General features: G+C 45.4%; 1 protein-coding gene across 7 annotated transcripts in view; it reads right to left on the reverse strand.

The window, feature by feature from the left end:
* Window positions 1-3,378: 3,378 nt before the first annotated feature.
* LOC148028956 (uncharacterized) overlaps window positions 3,379-19,409 on the reverse strand; it is a 59,219-nt gene continuing 43,188 nt past the window's right edge. For 3 of the 7 annotated variants that reach the window (XM_087687723.1, XM_087687726.1, XM_087687724.1), the window contains exons 4-5: window positions 4,777-4,887; window positions 3,383-4,673 (exon numbers count right to left, since the gene is read on the reverse strand). In XM_087687723.1, the coding sequence (XP_087543849.1) occupies window positions 3,942-4,673; window positions 4,777-4,824 (780 nt within the window). In that variant the 5' untranslated portion in view covers window positions 4,825-4,887 and the 3' untranslated portion in view covers window positions 3,383-3,941. Of the gene's footprint in view, window positions 4,674-4,776; window positions 4,888-19,409 lie in introns of all 7 variants that reach the window. The other 4 variants (XM_087687720.1, XM_087687721.1, XM_087687719.1 and 1 more) reach the window with 3 other exon arrangements.

Below are 19,409 nucleotides of genomic sequence, written 5' to 3' on the forward strand. Positions count from 1 at the left end.
ACTAGGATGCAATCAAATGAGAAAGGAGAAAAGATTGGGAGATCTTAATAGGCCTCGTGGAATTAAGCACATGCCACCAGGAAGCATGAATAACTGTGCTACCATGAGATATGCCAGTCTTTTCTATGAAAAATTTAGTAATATCTGACCAAGGATGACTCTGTACACATAGAGCCTACAAAAGGATTAGCCTCAAAGCAGCCATATGCAAGTTAACATCCAACAAAGTTGCACCCCCCATACTTTTAGGAGTAGTCACATGCTGCCACGAAATCCACACTTGTCCCAAACGATTACCTTTCTTTTTGCACAACATGAATCTAATAGGCTATACCAATTCCAAAAGGGACTTCTTAGTCCAAGGAAGCAGTGGCAAAAAAAACAATAATCATAATGCATTGAGCAACTTTAAGTCTAACATATAGAGGCCAACCTTGAGATTTCCAATACATGAACCTATCATGAATCCAAGAGGCCATCCAATCCAGCAAGGCACAAGGAGCTACCTCCACACTAATAGGATATCCCAAGTGTCTAGTTATATTTCCCCTTGATATCACAATTACATGCCAGCCCAAGGCCTGCAGATCATTCTCCGTATAGGAGAGTAGAGTAGATTTCTAAGTATTAATATGAAGACTCGATGCCAAAGCAAAAAGATTCCATGCCACCATTGCTCGATTAACATTAGTGCGATCAGCCTTGAGGCACATAAAAGAATCGTTTGCCAAAGATTGACCCACAAGTTGGGTACCACAAGGAAGAGACAAGCCAACTATCTCACCTTGATCAACGAACTTATCCAATAATTAATGAGAGCCTTGCCGAAGAGACCGAGATAAGGCAATTTCCTTCGTAATCCCTCCATTAAGTGCAATATAGGCCACAACACCCTGACTAATGGTATCAACCAGAGAACCCATACGAGGACCGAATCCCATTGTAGACATTAATTGCCGCAAAAATGACCAACTAACATGATCAAATGCCTTCTCAATATCAAGCTGAAGCATAACAACCCGCTAGCCTGAAGCTTTGGCAAAGTCAATTCCCTGTTGAACATTCAAAATGTTATGCATTATATTCCGGCCTTTAATGAAACCGTATTGACGTGGGTGAACTAGGTGCGGAAATACTTTCTGCAATCTATTGGCAATGATTTTGGAAAAGATGTTATATAAAGAACCCATAACAAAAATGGGTCTCCATTGTTTCAAAGAGATTGGAGAGAGAACCTTGGGCAACAACCTAATGACAACAATCTTCCAGTCTGAAGGCATCATACTAAAATTCCACACTTGCTAACACATGCGAGTTAATCGATTCTTACGTTGTTCCACATGGGTTGAAAATAGCTCATTAGGCAACCCATCCCAGTCAAGACTTTTCCTTCGAGGTAAAAGGGACAACACTTTATCCGCTTCATCTTTTGAAATATTAGCGTCCATTAAATCCACCCATTCTGGTTTGACTTGATTACTAACCAACTCACAAATATATCGGCAAGCAAAGTGAAAAGTATCAAAAAGAATCTCTTGTGGACCCAATAAGGATCTATAAAAGTCCAACACTCATCCAAATTATGGAAGCAAGATCAGTCACCATAACACCTTGCCTATCCATTAAACGCACTATATTTTCTTGGGCATATTTCTAGTGTAGACGAGCAAAAAATTGATGGGATTGACAATTATTATCGTGTAAGCTTCGGCTCTGGCCAACAATTTGTATTTTGCATATTCCTCTTCCTGAAGAGATTGAACCCTACCTTTCCACCATTCAAAGCATGTGAGCAAGTCATCATTGGAATCCCCTAACTGACACAGAGACAATGAATGGGCCAATAAAGATTGGGCATGCTGCAATTCAGCTCGTAAAGAGGAAGTATGTTGAATACCATATTGTCTAGACAACGCTCGGGCATTATCCCTAAAAACAGCCCATGCTTCCATCCCTTCAGATAGAACCCTCAAGCTAAAAGAAACAATCAGTTGCTGAACACCATCCAAAAACTGATTTTGCTGTAGAAAAGATTGGTTAAAACAAAGAGGCAAACAAGCAAGGAGAGCCTCAAATGCATGAACAGGTCTATGGCTCATTTCCAAGACAAGGGTAATGATCTGACAAGACATGATGTCATTCCACCCACATGTTAATGACTGCAGGAAGAAAAGAATCACTTTGGCAAATGTAGATCCTATCCAGTCTGGCCCAACACCTCTCTTTTTTTTCGTGAAGATAATTGAATTACGTGGAAAATATTTACATCAGACCATCAGGTCAGCAAAGAAAAAAATACAACTGAAATTCTACCACAACTCTAACATAGAAATGTCACTCAGAAAGGACAGCTGGAGTGGAGCGAACAATATCCAACCAACGAGCAACAATGTCAAGAAGAACCAGATCAGCTCAGACCATAGAGGAGATCTGCCATAACACTAAACCACGAACATGGGCCACATGACCATGGATACCAGATACGGAATCAAAAATGAATGCATTCCGAGTACGCCAAATATGCTACAAGACTGGATGCTCATGCAATAAATCACATACCTGAATGGCAGCGTGAATGTTGCACCTGTGACTGCCCATTCGAACAACAGTTCCCGTCACAGTCTGTTGTGCTCAGCCCTAGGTTGATTCAAACAGCAGGTCCATCTTCACGCCACGGGTCAGGACTCAGTCCACACACACACACACACTCAACTCTCTCTCTCTCTCTCTCTCTCTCTCTCTCTCTCTCTCAAAGTACCAAACCATGTGGTAAGATCCTGTCAGTCCATCTGCAGCTAACTACAAGTTAACTACATCTAATTCTCAACAGGAAAACTCCATCCACATTTGACAACATCCACTAACTATTACCCTAACAGGTAATGCCAATACACTGTAAATGTCTGGTACATCAAAACCAAAAACATCAACAATCTGAGAATGGGATCCAAGATCACTTTATCACATGATAATGGCTCAATGTACCTCATCTGAAAAGAAAAGAAAGGAAGAGGTTGACTTGACCATTTTCTGTATCTTACAAAACTTTTTCTCCAAGGGACCAATTGCCACGTCAGTCCTAATCTAAAACAAGAAGATCGATTTTAAGGCAAAACACAACTCCATTTGCAAACAGTTCACTAGGAACTGTTTGTACAACTATCCAACACAACAACTCTTGTTTTACCCTAGTTATGTTTGTGTATTTTTAACAAGAAAATTACTTGCAAAACTTTGAAATAAGGTAAGCTTGATTTAAGGGACTATGTCCTCTTCCCAAGACAGCAGTTGATAAACAGCAAATACAAGTGTGAGATGCATTCTGTTGTCTTGCATACTATATTGATTAATTGGCATTAACATAGTGACACAAAGACAACACCTAACCAAGGGCATAGTTTGATTGAAACAGGAACATTCAATACATAAGTTCGCGCACAATTAAATACATTACCATGGAATGAATACAACAGACTCACCATGGGCATAAAATAAACTGCCAATGATGTAAACAAATGTTTGTCCAAGTAGTCTGAGCATGGTATCCAAGATAGTGTGCGACTACGATGATACCCAAGATCATACTATCGCTTGATAATGGCTCAAAGCACCTCATCTCAAAATAATGATCAAGCAAGATATATGGTTGGCATAACCATACATTGCGACTTTCATGCATCTTGTTGGCATCAATACAGTTCAAAGAACATTGCTCCTAGATGAGTGTAAGGGCAGCATCTATTATTAAACCATTGTTTGCGTTAGTGGAGCCTTGAAAATTTGAGCTTGTAAGCCTGAAGATACAAGATCTATTTGGGAAAACCTTGGATCCGGGATGATTCTCAATGACACAACCTAAAAACCTGTTGGTTTCAAGCCATGCCATGTTCTGGACAAAATTTTATTATATTGAAATCTACCTGTGGCCAAAAATTTTGTCTTCATTTTGAACCTTGGGACACCTTCATCATACGCTCAACCTCAGCTCTTGCTTCAGCTTCTATCTCCCGCTCATGAACTTCCCTCTCTCTGTCAAGTTGCTCTTTACGTACCTTCTCTTCAAGCACTGTTTTCTTCATGTCTTCTTCGATTATTTGGGCTAGAATCTCATTGGAAACTGCCTCAATATCAACCTTTTTAACATCATCACTGGGACTCAGCTGATCAAGAGAAACCTTCTTTGCACTCCTTGTCTTTGCAGGCTTCATCTTCTTTTTTGGCACAGCCACTCCCTGCTCATCTGGAATGGCTTCTACAGAAAGATCTTCTGAATTCTCTTGCTTTTCCTGCATCCTTTCAGAAAGGACAGCTTGTTGGGAGGAAGAACTCTCTCTCAGAGTTTCATCTGACTGCATTGGTCCGCCGTCACTGGAGCCAGAGAACTCTCCATCAGCTTTCAATGTAGAAGCTTCTGCCAATTTTTCAATGTCCACTTCATTTGGTGCAGCATCACTGGCTATTGGCATGACTGGATCTCCAGATTCAAGTTGTGAGAGCAAATGAGGAGGTACACCTGAACTTTCTTCCATCATGTTTCTAACACTCGCTTGGAACATTTCCTTTTCCTTTTCAAAATATTTCGCATGAGCCTTCTCTTCTATTTGCCTCTGTGTTTTCAAGAAAGCCCTTGCCTGCTTTCCTAGCTTTTCTGCAAACTCCGATGAAGCTGCATCCTGTCAACATAAGTTTCTGTTATGATAAAGCCATTGACATGAGGAGACTGATCTCCACGTTATTATTATGAAAGCAAGAGGAAAAAGGCAATCACACAGTTACCGCTGCTTCTAGGCTATCATGAAGCTCTCGAATCTTCTCCACAGCCATCCGAGCTTCATGAAGAGCAAATGCTTCACGCTCCTTTTGTTGTCTTATCCTCTGCTCTCTCAGCTAAGGACAGCAAAGCAGCATGTCATTACACAGACCAATTCAGGAAAATGCTCGCAATTTACCCCGTAGCCATAATCCAACAGATATTAAGTTTTTGAGGTCAGCCAGCCTGAAGGAAAAAATGAATCAAGGATCAAAGCAAATGCATCTTAGGCTAAATAATGCTTGGTAGCACACTCTTAACCCTTTGAGAACTGAGGCATTCACTCACTACACTACAAGACCCACATGATAATAGCATACATATCATTCATATAGCGTAACGTAAGTTCTTGATGTTTCCTACATTTTGCTGTAAATTAGGGATTGCAGCAGAGATTAATCTCTTTCTCTGATATAACTTATTACAACTTTTGCCTTTGGCACTAATTGATATTGGGTCCTAGGTTTCATGCTGTGGAGCCAACCTACACCTTTTCAACATCAAGACCACACAACCAATAAGTCACCTCCTTTGGGTCACACCTCTGGAGTCACCATGACAAGCACTTTCGATGCGTCAAATAGCAGCTAGTTACCCCTACCTATATCCCATGCCACCCACCTATCCCCCACCTCCTCCAACCATCCATCCATCTACATCTGCCAAGCATCCGTTTATAGACAAGACTTGTTTCAATGGGTCTAACTTTATCACTTGGTCTAATTTGATGTGGTGTATTTTGGATTCCCAAGGCTTGTGGAAACTTATTCAACAATAGAAACCCTAACTTGACCCTTGCCAGTTCTCATATGAGGTAGTTCGTTGTTGGAAGTGAAACCAGTCTTCCTTCCGTGGATGGGTGGTAATGCAAATCTGAAAATACAAATTGGCGCCCCTTTCGGTATTTCTTTAGCTTTATTGAAGAAGAAGTTGATTTACAATGGGATTCTCCCAATCCCTTTCGATATTTCAACTCCCCTTGCTGTCCAAAGTGACCAGCAAGTCTTGAATCTATTTTGCCCCTTACTTCGGGCACTTAATTGGCCTTCACCCACTTCATGGACGATGGAAATGCCCCAAATTCAATGGCTGGCAAGTCCTTCACCTAAATTTAGCTGAAAATCATCTTCAACCCTGAAAAATCCAAGTCTTAGAGCTTCCAATTTCTAACACACTTACTGAGGCTGCTATAAACCTTAATTTCTGCTGTAAATTAGGGTTTACAATAGAGAAATTTGCAATTTCTCAAGCTCGAAGGGTTCCAAATGCAAGATCTTTGGAGCAAGGCTGTAAAATGGCTGGGAGATGAGAGAGAAAATTCAGAGTTTTGTTGCGAAGAATGACTGAAAATCAATCAAATGCAGCTGCTACCCTGCCACAACAGCTTATAGATGCAAAGAACTGAAGAAAATCAGTCATTTACTATTGTTTCCCTGTCTCATCAGCCTGTAGATGCTGTCACCTACTGTTGATTGGTCTTCTCCAGCCCCTGGCTACCTTAGAAGGTCCTCCAATGGCTGCAAATCAGACCAACATCATCACCTCCCTCTCTCTTGCAGGTTGAATACACTAAAAATGCCTCTCTCAAATATTAATTTTCAATCTTTAAATACTGAAAATTAATCTAATAATTATTTCAATGCCCTGAAAAATAATCTGACTGGCCAATAATTAAATTGGCTACGCAACTTCCATTCCCGAGTGTCTCTACGCCATCTTTGACCATAAGATGGGCGTTGGGTATCATTACACTCAACATCTCTAGTATCACCAACTGACGCTTAATACCAAATGAATGACCTAGGCCAACAACTGGCACCAGATACCACCAAGTACCTGTGCGGCATAACTTATAGCAACTTTTGCCTTTGACATCCCGTGATTTCCTCAGATCCCGAGCTCGTAAATTTACTCTAACCCCAGTTACACCTCACATGTGCAACATTTACTTAACCATGTGATTAAAAATTAATCCACATATTAAGTGAGGTGTCAAAAATACATGTCCTCATGACAACCCTCCCCCTTGAAATCCTTGCAATTGTCCTCCATTGCACTGCCCAATGCATCAAAAGCAAAGTACTACACTGGAATTTCTATAGGGCATGATAGTCAACACAACATTGCGCACTGATATTCAACCATTCCATATGTCCAACATATGCTGAAAATTGCCATAACATGACATAAGACTCACAAAGAATCTCAAAAACATTGTCAGATTATCATATGACATGTCTATTTCTCATGAGCTTAACTCATCCGGCAAAACCAAACCATAGCATAGTATAACCAAGCATAAACCATGGCTAAAACATCAATGGCATCATAACATATATTGTTGTCCATGGAACTAGATGTGAACCATTGAAAACTGAGCATAATCTAATCATAAACTGATCACTTGCTGATCTGAGAACTGGTCACAAACTGTTGCAAATGTGATTCCAAACAAATCACAAACTCATTGCAAGAATTGACCAACAATCAAAGTAAAAACTAATGCAAAACTGATCCAAAAAGTGACCATGAACGGTTCTCAAGCTGATCTAAAAAGTGAGTTGAAACTGATTAGAATTTGTCTCAAAATTGAGGCAAAATTCATGCCAAATTGATCAAAAGTTGATGCAAAAGTATAGTTCTAGTGCCCGGATGAAACTTATACTCATCTACATACATCTCACGGTGACTAATACACTAAGTAATGACCTCATGGAAAACATATTGTCAGCGCATGCTGAATACATCCAAGATCCACTACATACGAGAGCTATCCATAACTGGAGGAGGGAAAGTGCTACCTCTCCCTTGAGCATCAGGCAATACTCCGGACCCTTGCTTTGGTGAACTTGATGGAGCCCGCGAACTAAAGTCGGCTCTAACTGAAAGACATCTAGGTAAAGCTGCAACAATTGAGGATGGTATGCAAAGTCATCCTCTTCCATCCATTTGGCATCCATTGGCGAATAATTCTGAAATTTCACCAAGTATCTCCTGGAAACTTTACCTTTGATCTTTCTTTCCTTATGTGCCAAAATATGCTCAGGTACCAAAATCTCATCTAGCTCCTCAACCTCAAGCTAAATTTCAGCAGACATATCCTCTAGCACATCACCATGAAAAGGCCTCAACAAATTGACATGAAAGGCATTGTGTATCCGCCAATGTGGAGGTAATTTCAGCCGGTATGCCACATCGCTGATCTTCTCCAACACCTGGAAGGACCCATAGTATCTCGTAGACAGCTTTGGATACAATTGCTCTTTGCCCTTCATCTTTTTCAGCCGTGCCTTTTCAATTCGCAACAATACATAATCGCCCTCTACAGCAAAGTGCAAAGCACGCCTATGACAATCAGTTGCTCTCTTTTGCTTATCCTGTGATCTTTGAAACCTATACTTAACCTTCTAATAAGCTGCATCCATGCTTTCCACATAGCAATCAAACTCAAAGATCTTATCTTTTGTGTGCAAAATAGGGGGTACTTTCTTACCACTCTTTACCACCTCAAATGGAGCTTTGCTCGTAGAACTATGCATCGTGTTGTTGTGAGCAAACTCAACCAAGGGCAAATACTGCTCCCACTGAGTCTTGTGGTCTAAAACATAGCATCTCAAAACATCTAACACTGTGGAATTTGCTTCCTCAAACTAACCATCTGTTTGCGGATGAAAGGATGATGAGAATTTCGGTATGGTACCCATATTCTCAAACAAGCCCTTTCAAAATAAACCAGTCATCTGGGGGTCTCGATCACTAATGATCGACTCTGGCATACCATGATATTTAAAGATGTGCTGCAAAAACAATTGTGCCATATGATCAACCTTTATTTTCTTCCTCACCGAAACGAAATGGGCTTATTTGCTAAACCTACAAATGATAGTCCATATCCTATCATTCCCTCTAGGTGTCTTAGGAAGCTCAAAAATAAAGTCCATTGCAATGCTCTGCCAAGGCCTATTTGGAATAGGCAAGGGCTACAACAAACCTGGCATCTTTTGCCTATCATGCTTTACCTTCCGGCATATGATGCATGTCTTAACAAACTGTTCTACATCATATCTCAAAGCTTGCCAAAAAAAGAAATGCTCCACTGCCTTGACCATGGCATCAATACCTCTAAGTCCTGCATACGGAGAAGCATGACTTTCAATGATAACTCTAGGCCTTAATTGTTTTGTGACACACAGTCATCCATGCATCATCAAAAATCCATCTTATGAGGGGGTGAGAGGATCGAGGTGCAGCTGAGAGTGCAGTAGACAATGTGAGAGTGTGAGAGACAGAGTGAAGCACGACACCCAATGGAATAGACTGGAAGAGTGTGAAAATGAAAGTACAAAGTACAACCCTTAAACCTTAGGGTTGTAGGGGGTGTTCACACCCGAATACGGTAAGTGCCCATAAGTGTGTAACATAAGCACATAAGCACATACGAAAATAAGACTAAGTCTGGGGGAAAAAACCTCTCCTACCGAGAGTAAAAAGTGCCCCAGTGTCCTACTGATCACTGACACTCCCATATGAGCGTAGGCGTAAGTGAGGCGTGAGTCAAATACCCAACAAACCCCCCTGGAGTGAAGAGTGATCAAGAGTACAAGGATCATCCGCCACCAAAGGATATCAAATTTAAAGCATCGCGAAATGCTTCAAATTTGTCACGAGGAAGAGCTTTGGTGAAGATGTCTGCCACATTACTGATGGTAGGACAATAGACAAGGCTGATATCACTTGCATGTAGCCTCTCTCTGACAAAGTGATAATGGATCTCAATGTGTTTCGTGCGGGCATGAAGAAAGCATCTATTTTTGCATACCAAGCTCTAGGAGCTTGTTTCAAACCATATAGTGCCTTTTTGAGCTTGCATACCAAATGTTTTGAGCCTTCAACTGCAAAACCAATGGGTTGCTGTACATAAACTTTCTCCTGAAGTTCCCCATGTAAAAATGCAGTCTTGATATCCAGCTGATGCACTGTCCAACCATAATGTGCAGCCAAAGCAATCATAGACCTGATGGTCGTCATACGAGAAGTAGGAGCAAATGTCTCCTCATAGTCAATGCCCTTTTTCTGTGCGTATGTAGCCGTGCCTTGTATTTATCAATGAATCCATCTACTTTCCTTTTCAGTTTGTAGACCCATTTCGTTCCAGTGGCTTTCTTTCCAAATGGCAAAGACACCAAATCCCAAGTTTGATTCTTAGTGATAGAATCTAATTCAACTTGCATTGCTGCCATCCAATGCACACTGTGTTGTGCATCCTCAAAACATTCAGGCTCTTCATTATCAAAAGTACTTGCTGCCATAACAAACTCCATGGTATGTGCTGAATCATGCAAATGAGTTTGTCTTCTAGTACGACCAGCCATGGGTGCATCCAAAGGACTATCTTGCATAGTCTGCAAATACCATCTAGGTAACTATCTAGCTTCCTGACTGTGTGCAAGCTCTTGCTGAATTTCAGTTTCAGCATTATGCTAAATATTCCGATTAGCCAATGGCTGAATTTCTGCACTTTCCATAGGAGCAGCTGGCTGAACATTAGGTTCGTTTTCTGAAGCTCCAACTGAATCACCAAAAGTAATGGGCAGCAGCCCTTCAAAAACATCACGGGCAGCCTGATATGTGTCCAAACCAGCCAAGGATAATTCTGATTTTTCATCAAAAACAACATCCCTGCTGACAAAAACCTTCTTTGTAATGGGATCATAGAGTCTGTAGCCTTTGCTCTCACTGCTATATCCCATAAAAATACACTTAACAGCCTTGTTGTCCAACTTTTTTCTAAGTACCTGTGGAATATGGGCATAGGCAAGACACCCAAAGGTACGGAAGTGGCCAACAGAAGGTTTACGGCTGTTCCAAGCCTCAAAAGGTGTGATGGTCTTCAAGGCTTTGGTAGGGCATCTGTTCAAAATACGGCAAGCACACATGACTGCTTCCATCCAAAAACTATGAGGCAAGCTCTTTGCCTTCAGCATACATCTGGCCATCTCCATGAGTGACCGATTCTTCCTCTCTGCTACCCCATTCTGCTGTGGAGTATAGGCAGTAGTGTACTGATGGACTATGCCTTTCTGCTTCAAAAAAGAATTCAGCATAGAGGACGTGTATTCCCCCCCTCGGTCCGAACAGAGAGTCTTAATTTTGCATCCAGATTGATTTTCAACAAGTGCACTGAAAGCCAAAAATGCATCATACACTTTTGACTTCTTTTTCAAACAGTAGACCCAGCAAAAACATGTAAAGTCATCAATGAATGTCACAAAATAATAACAACCGCCCAATGACATTGTTTGCATACGCCCACAAACATCTAAATGCACCAACTGCAATCTGGTTGTTGCTCTGAAAGCAACATCACGGCGAAAGAAACGATGCATTTTCCCCAAAATGCATCCCTCGCATAAGTGCTCAAGAGGTCTCTCCAAGAGAGGTAAGCCATCCAGCATCTGAGTACGCTGCAAAAGCATCAAGCTGCCAAAGTTTACATGCCCCAAACGAGCATGCCATAACTCCGCTTGTATCATAGCATGAGTAAGAGTGGATGTCAAGCATGCCGACTGATCTACTGAAAGAGCATCCAACTCATATAAACCATGACACAAAGATCCTGTCAAGACCAAAGTCATGTGTTCTTTATCTCTAACCATGCAACGGTCATCATCAAATGTGACCTGCAAACCACAACGTGCCAAAGAAGAAATAGATAGCAAATTCTTCTTGATTCCAGGCACAAACAAAGCATCCTGCAAGCGGAGAATAGAGCCGTCAATGGCTGTGAGCTGAATCTCCCCAATACCACGAACAGGGTATGATGCATTATTGGCACACTGTACAGATTTCCCAACGGGAGGTGCACTAACTGAAGCAAACAAATCTCTGCGAGATGTAATATGCCTAGAAGCACCACTGTCAAAGAACCAAGTGTCAACATCCTCTGTAGAGCTAAGTGCTCTATCAGCCCAAGAGATGTCATAACTGCAAGTGTAAAAACAATAGTCCCTGTCTACAACAAAGGACGCGGACTCACTAGCAGTGGAAGTAGTAGAAACAGACATTCTTGACTCCTTCTTCTCTTTAGCAATGCGCTTCCTGCACTAAGTGATATAGTGGCCTGGCTTCTTACAATAATGACATTTTCCCTTTTTATCTTACATCCCCCCTTGTGTCTGATTCTGTGATGTGCCACAAGTACCAGAACTCTGTGGAGCATTTTTCACCTTGCTGTTTTTGCCTTTCTGTCTTGCCACAAAAGCCTACTCAGAGACTATAGCATCCACACCACTATTTTTCCTTGTTTGTTCCTCCTCTAGAAGCAAACTAACTAGCTGAATAAAAGTGAGTGGGTGCTCAGCAATCCTCATGGTGAGGTTCAATGCAGTATGAAAAGACAAGTACGAAGGAGGTAAGGAATTCAAGGTGGTGGATATCAACTGTGCATCCAAAAAGTACTCATCTACATTCATGAGCTGCTCCCTCAAGTCCTGAATCTTATTCAAGTGATCCTACATAGAATCACCCTCATTCATCTTCAAAGTCTCTAACTCTTTCTTCAAGAAAGAGATTCGAGTCTCATTCTTTCCTGCAAACATATGCTCCAAAGTCAGCCATGCATCTCGTGAAGAAGATGCTGAACGAATGTGAGGGATGATGGACCGCTGAATTGCCAAAGCAATCAGCCACAAAGCCTGTGCATCACGTGTATCCCAAGCTTTTTGAGCTGCAGTTCTTGGAGGAAGTGGCTGAGGTGGAGCGGACTGAGGTCCCCGTTGTCCACCTGTCCCTTGAGGAGGAGGAGTAACAGGAGCTACAACTCCCGGTCGAGTTTCCTCTCCACTGACATAATCCCATAAATTCTTAGCCACTAATACATTCTTCATCATGAATGACCATAGTGAATAATTGTTTCCATCCAATCTGTCTTCCTTGGATACATAGGTAAATACATCACCTCCCTGATTTGCCATGATGACAAATTTCCAAAGACAAATGAACAATGTCAAAGCAGTAACGGCTGGAAATCTGCAAATTTCCAGAAATTGCAGCAAGCACACTTCTGCAATTAATGTACAATGGTGTACTCTGTCAAAAACTGTCTTTAATGCACGCTTCCCAAGGTGCAAACAGTGCTCAGCAACACTGTAATGTCAAAATCCCCAAAATTTCTGCCAAAATTTCTGTCACAAATACCCCAGAATGTGCATTCAATGTCTCTATGTCACAGACACAAGCACGTGTCCCAATGCAGAAAACTGATCCTGCTGCTGCACGAACTCCTGTGTTTGAAATAAAAAATGCAAAATGTTACCTCTACACAATGATTGCACCTGACTGACGACATGCGCGAATCTGGAGGCAACGTCTGCGCACAGGAACAGGGCGGCGAACCTGGTGGCGGGCTGCTGCACGTTCAGGAGGCGGCGCCTGCAGACAGATGTCTCATGCAGGCCAGTGGCGCCCTGGGCAGGGCGCGCGCAGGTACAGGTGGCGCACTGGCGAAGTAGGCGGTGCCTCCAGCGGACAGGTGGCGCGCTGGGCAGAGCGCGCGCAGGTACAGGTGGCGCCGAGGGCGTCTGCAAGTGGCGCGCAGGGCAGAGAAGGCTGCGCCTGCAGCTGGAGGGTGGCGCGCTGGCGGCTGGAGCTGCACGCTGGCGGACTGGCAGGCGCAGGGGCACGCTGGGCAGACGCAGGGCAGAGGACACGCTGGGCTGAGGTGGCGGCGCCTGCAGGTGCAGCGGCAGCACGCAGGTACAGGGCGCTCGTACAGGTGGCTCGGGACTGCACACTGCAGACAGGAGCTGAGCTCAGAGCTGAGCTCTGATACCAAATGTGAGGGGGTGAGAGGATCGAGGTGCAACTGAGAGTGCAGTAGACAGTGTGAGAGTGTGAGAGATGAGAGACAGAGTGAAGCACGACACCCAATGGAATAGACTGGAAGAGTGTGAGAATGAAAGTACAAAGTACAACCCTTAAACCTTAGGGTTGTAGGGGGTGTTCACACCCGAACACGGTAAGTGCCCATAAGTGTGTAACATAAGCACATAAGCACATACGAAAATAAGACTATAAGTCTGGGGGAAAAAACCTCTCCTACCAAGAGTAAAAAGTGCCCCAGTGTCCTACTGATCACCGACACTCCCATATGAGTGTAGGCGTAAGTGAGGCATGAGTCAAATACCCAACACATCTCTTAGCACAAAGTGTCCATATCTTTGGCCATTGCAAAGCTGATCCTTTTTTTTACAAGAAAAATGTGGCTGATTATATTACTCCAAAAACTGATTACAACAGAGGGCTCATACTCAACAAACTAGCTGGAGCTGATGAAAGTCATAAATACATCATGTATACAAGCCTCTCAAGGCGGTCTGGAGGGGATGGGGGCAAAAAGCCATGGAGGGGGGGTGTATTGCCATCTGGGGCTGCCTTCCTGCTTCACAAAAAGCAGGTCCTAGCCGCCCCAAGTGCTCATGAAATGACATTGGAGCTCCTGACGAGCCCTGGACTCGCCCTACACCTGATCCCATCAGCCACGGAGGGAGTGGATGATGGAGGTCCAGAGCTCTGCTAAGGTCGCCTGTACTGAAAGTCTCTCTCCGCCAAAAGCCTCCTGACATCGCACCTTCCAGATATGCCAACCAGTAAGACTCCCTATGATCTCCCATAACTCAGACCTGTCTATTGCGGGCTCCACTACCTAGAGAATGGGTAGAGCCTCCAAACCGACCACTGCGCACGACCATGCCTCGATAATGAATATCGTGTCCTGCATCCCAGCCTCATACAAAAGGTGACGGCCCTCGCTGACTGTCTGCCAGCAGAAAGCTTCCCATGATATACATCTGAGGCTGGGTGCTATATGGCGAGGGATGTGGCATGCTCCTCTCCACACGAGCTACGCCGTCCAAAGGCTGGTTGTGTGCAATGCTTACAACCTCCCTCCTGCATCTGGGCAAGCCAACTTCCCACCGCCAAGCCTCCATGTGCCACCAGCCATAAAAAATACGATACCCTCCTCGGCCTCCAACTATCCCATAGGTGGCGTCAGAAGGTCCGTCAGAAAGGCTCCGTGATGCTGTGCTCCGCCCAGTGCCTACTACGTGATGGCACCCAATCCGTATCCTCCTGCATCAGTACGTGTCTACCAATCCTGGCAGTGTACTTCAAGAACTTCGGTGGCTTCTTGGCGACTGCAGTGGCCATCCATAGCCACTCTCTCGGATCCCACTCCAGTTCTTCAAGTGGCCTGCCCTCCCAGATCCAGAGGCGCCACTCCCTGAGCTCCTACCAAAGATAAAAGGGTCCAACCGCCATGTCTTCCCCTGAAGACCAATCACCCGGATCCTCCTCCATGAAAGGACAGCTATCCCCTCATCTTGTTGCCCTCTGTCAAGAGCCAGACGCCCCCCCTCCTGTACGATGAAGAGGGTCCCAGGTGGAGCACCACCCACTCTACCTGCCACTTGTAGGGGGATGCCTGCTAGTGAAAACCTAGCGGCCCATACCTCCCCAGGCTCTATTGGCTCTCGTATTGAGAGAGCAAGCCACTCCTGAGATATTGCTGCGTCTATCTCTCTTCTCCTTGGCTCCACTCCTCTCTCGCAGCCTAATACTCGCTACAGCACCTCCTCGTCCACCATCCTGTACACCTCCCGCCATGTCCCGATGGTATGAGATGGGCCGCCCCAACCCACTGGATGTGGAGGTGCTCGCCAATCTGTGTCCCTTCCTAATCTTTGACCTGGGGATTCCAGATCACCAGCTGACAATCTATCTCCTCCTGGCAACCTGGGGAGCTCTAGATTAGGGCCTTACAGAGGCCCTGCCACACACGGAACAAGCTACGTAGGAAAGGTAATCTAGGGGAAGAGGGGGTTTTGGGGGGGGGGGGGTGGTGGAGGAGAGAGGGGGGGGTGTGTGATGGGCTAACATAAAGATCCATCTCAGGAACGGCCTCCACTCACCACCAAGCCTCGGTCTACAATCCTGAAGATCCTCTTGCAATAGCACCTTCCAGGTCTGCCCTCCTGGTGTGAGGCTGCGGACAACTAGCTTACCCGAGAGGCCCATACTCTGATACTCTGGGTCTATGATCCCAAGGCCTCTCTCTGACCGATGCCGTATGATGGTCACCCACCCCACCTTGTCCTTGGAATCCCTGGAGCCGTCTAACCCGAACCAAAGGAAGTTCCACACTAAGCGGCGAAGCTGCACTACGTAGGATGAGGAGAAGTACCAACACGAGGCGATGTACCAGGCCGTCGCTAGGAGGGCCTAGTTAACCACCAAGGCTCAGCCTGCTAGTGAGAGGCGAGCCGTGCTCCAATAGGTCAACTTCCTCTGAATAGAATAGAGAATTGGAAGAAACTGTTGGGCGGGAGTGATGTCGAGTCTCGCGTGGAGCCCTAGGTAACGGACGGTCTGCCTTCTACTCATCCATCTAAATCCCAAGTGGACCCCCCACTCCGTGCTAGAGTCCGGGTTTGTGAGGAAACCAACCGACTTTCGCCAATTGATTTTCGTTCCCACTGCAGAACAGAACACCTCAAGAGCCAGCCTCACTCTCTCCAATATCAACTCATCATCCTCTATGTAGAGTGATGTATCATCTGCATGCTCTGAGTCTAACAACTCAGTCTTCTCTCTCACTGGAAGTCGGAGGCCGTATAATCCGCTCACACGTGACCTGAGGAAGTGAGACATCACCTCTGCAAAGAGTAGGAACAGGTACGGGGCCAAGGGGCAGCCCTGCCGAACCGATCTCTCCAACCAAAACTCCTCCCCTCACCTACCACCTATGAGAACCCTGCTAGTGGCCAATGTGTAAAGTGTAGAGACCCCGCAAATCCAAGCCTGGGGAAAACCCAACCTCACCATGGTCCCCTCTAGGAAATCCTAGTCGACCCTATCATAAGCTTTCTTGAAATCCAAGAGTAGTATGGCCAGTCTCTGCCCACTATGCTGAGCCCACTTCGTTGCCTCAAAGAATGTGAATACATTGTCTAGGATGCTCCTATCCTGGACAAATCATATCTATGTGTCATGGATGATGTCTCGAAGCACAGGGCATAATCGTCTATCAATCATCTTTGCCAGTGCCTTATAGGCCATTGACAATAAGGTGATTGGTCTCCACTAGGAAAGCTCCAACTGGTCTCTCCCATTGGGGAGAAGACTGATAAGGCCTGCCGAAAGCTCCCAGGCATCTGTCCTGAAGTGAAAATCTCTTGAAAGGCCATCAGTAGGGGGTCCTTCACCACCTCCAAGTAGATAATGAAGAAGGCCTTAAAGAGGCCATCCTCTCCCGAGCATTTCTACACGTCCTGTATATGGAAAGCCTCCTTTAGTTCCTTCTCTGTGAAAGGGGCTAGGAGGGAGCAACCCATCTCTTCTGTAATGAGGGACGGGATGTGATTCCAGACCTGCTGTCTACATCATTGTCCTCTAGCTGAGGCTGTCTCCTGTTGGAAAAGGCGTCTGTAGTAGTCCGTGGCAATCTCCATTACCTTATCTGGGCTAGAACGAGTTCTCCCATACTAATCTCGAAGGCTACGTATCTGCTCTCTTGAGGTGCAAGGCTGGTGCACCTGGAAAAACTCCCTGCACATCGTGTCCCCCTTCCGCGCCCAAAAAGCTACTGACGTGCGGAGAGAGAACTCCAAGCATCTGTCCTCTAGGCCAGCAATGGATGCTCACATGCACATCTCCTATGCTTGGAGGGTGGGATCCCCTGGTGCCTCCTGTAATAATCTTTGCGTGGCTGCAAGGTCTTGCCAGAGTGCTCTCTCCTTCTCCCAGATCTACTACTTGGCTTGTATGGTTGCCTCTTGGCAGATACTACTCGACTCGGCTAGGACCTCTACAACCTCCTCTGCGATCCGGTCCCTCCTGCCCCACTCCCTGGTCCAAATCCACTCTCTCTCTCTCATCACCTCCTTCATCCTATAGATCGAGTCAAGGATCTGATAAGATCGTGTATCTAGGGCAAATGCTAGGGGATCAAGTGTCAGGAGAACCAAGCAATGGTCGGACAACGTGGTTCCCGCCAACTGCCCAATCTGGCCTCCACGAGAGCCTCCCCACTCTCCCACATAAAACCTATCCAACCGCTCCAACAAGACTCCACCTAGCCGCTTGTATCCCCAAGAGAAGTCTAGCGACCTCTCCCTCCTGTGGAAGGTAGGGTCTCTCCAGGCATCGCGTGCTCCTACTGCCAGTAGAAAGAGCTCCCAGGCCTCCTGCTCCTCTCCAGCCATGCCCTGGTAGTTTCTGCCTTTACCTTATTGGTCCTCCAAAGCCTCGAAGTCTCCTTCAACGATCCATGAGTCCATCGGCGATCTCCACCCAGAACCTACTGCGTGCCCTAACCTCCATAGGGGCATAGACATTGAGGACTCCAAGGCAGGAGTCCCCAATATCTAGTCTAATCCATAGAACCCTCCCTGCCACTATCGTCCCGTGGTCTTGTACATAGGCGGTGAGACTCGGGCCAATAGAGGTGCATACGCCTCCACTCCTGTCGTGGGGGCACCTATGGCGTGCTCCCAGTAAGTGTGCAAGCTGCCCAGGAGTACCTTCCCTTCCCGTTGGGCCTGGGTGGGAGTGAGCTTGTGCTCCTATAAAAGTAAGATGTCGATCCGTCCCGCAAGGGCAGGCTGCAGCTCCTACCGAACAATCAACTTTCTGGAACCACGTGTCCCACTGTAGTGGAGACTATTCACATTCTAGGATGTAAGATGTAAGCTCTGTTAAGAAGACTGCTAGGGTTTGCACTGAGGACACACAGAGTGTACGACCACGATAGAGACACAAACACAGAGAGCAAAACTCAAAACTCAAACCCTAAACACAAAACTCAAAACTCAAACGCAAAAACTCAAACACAAACAGAAGAAGGGAGAGAGAGAACACAACTCTGAAGTGAATGAATGCTGTAAATGAATGTAAGAGTGTACAGTGTGCTCAAGGGCAGAGCAATGTCGGAGTGTGACGTCCACCGAAGACGGATCCCAAGTCTGTGACCAGCAGTAGGAGTGTAGGAGTGCTGAATAGTGAATGGCAGCAGGCTGGTCACCAAAACGCAGCAGTCTAGAGGCTGGAAACTGGTAAACGCAACAATGTATCACCGATCGGAGGCTGGAAACTGTGCACAATCTGCTGTAAACAGCATGCTGAAACAGTGTCTAAGAGTGTCAGGGCCTGCAATGCTGAAAACGCAGGTTCATTGACCCTGGAGATGATGGATAGCAGGCTGAACAGCAGTCTGGGACAGTTTGGAGCAGTCGCCAGCAGCTGAGAGCTGTCGCCTACAGCAATGGACAGGCTGAAGATGATGTGGCTGCAGTCGATGATGGCTGAACAGCAGATGGAGGCGGGCTGCAGGCTGGAAACTGGGCGCCAACAGCAGCAGAGGGTGTGTGGGCTGGTGTAACCTGCAAACAAGAATGATTGCTGAATGGGGGCAGCCTGTCTATCTATAGATGTGGAAGGGCGCCCCAAAAATTAGGGTTTCCACTAAACTTTCTCGAACCGCTCCCTGTTTTAGGGTTTCCACTGAACTCTCTCGAACCGCTCCCCATTTTAGGGTTTTACT

Source organism: Lygodium microphyllum, chromosome 11 (assembly GCF_053477565.2).
Source record: "Lygodium microphyllum isolate KBCC chromosome 11, Lygodium_microphyllum_v1.1.10, whole genome shotgun sequence".
Classification (NCBI taxonomy): Eukaryota; Viridiplantae; Streptophyta; class Polypodiopsida; order Schizaeales; family Lygodiaceae; genus Lygodium; species Lygodium microphyllum.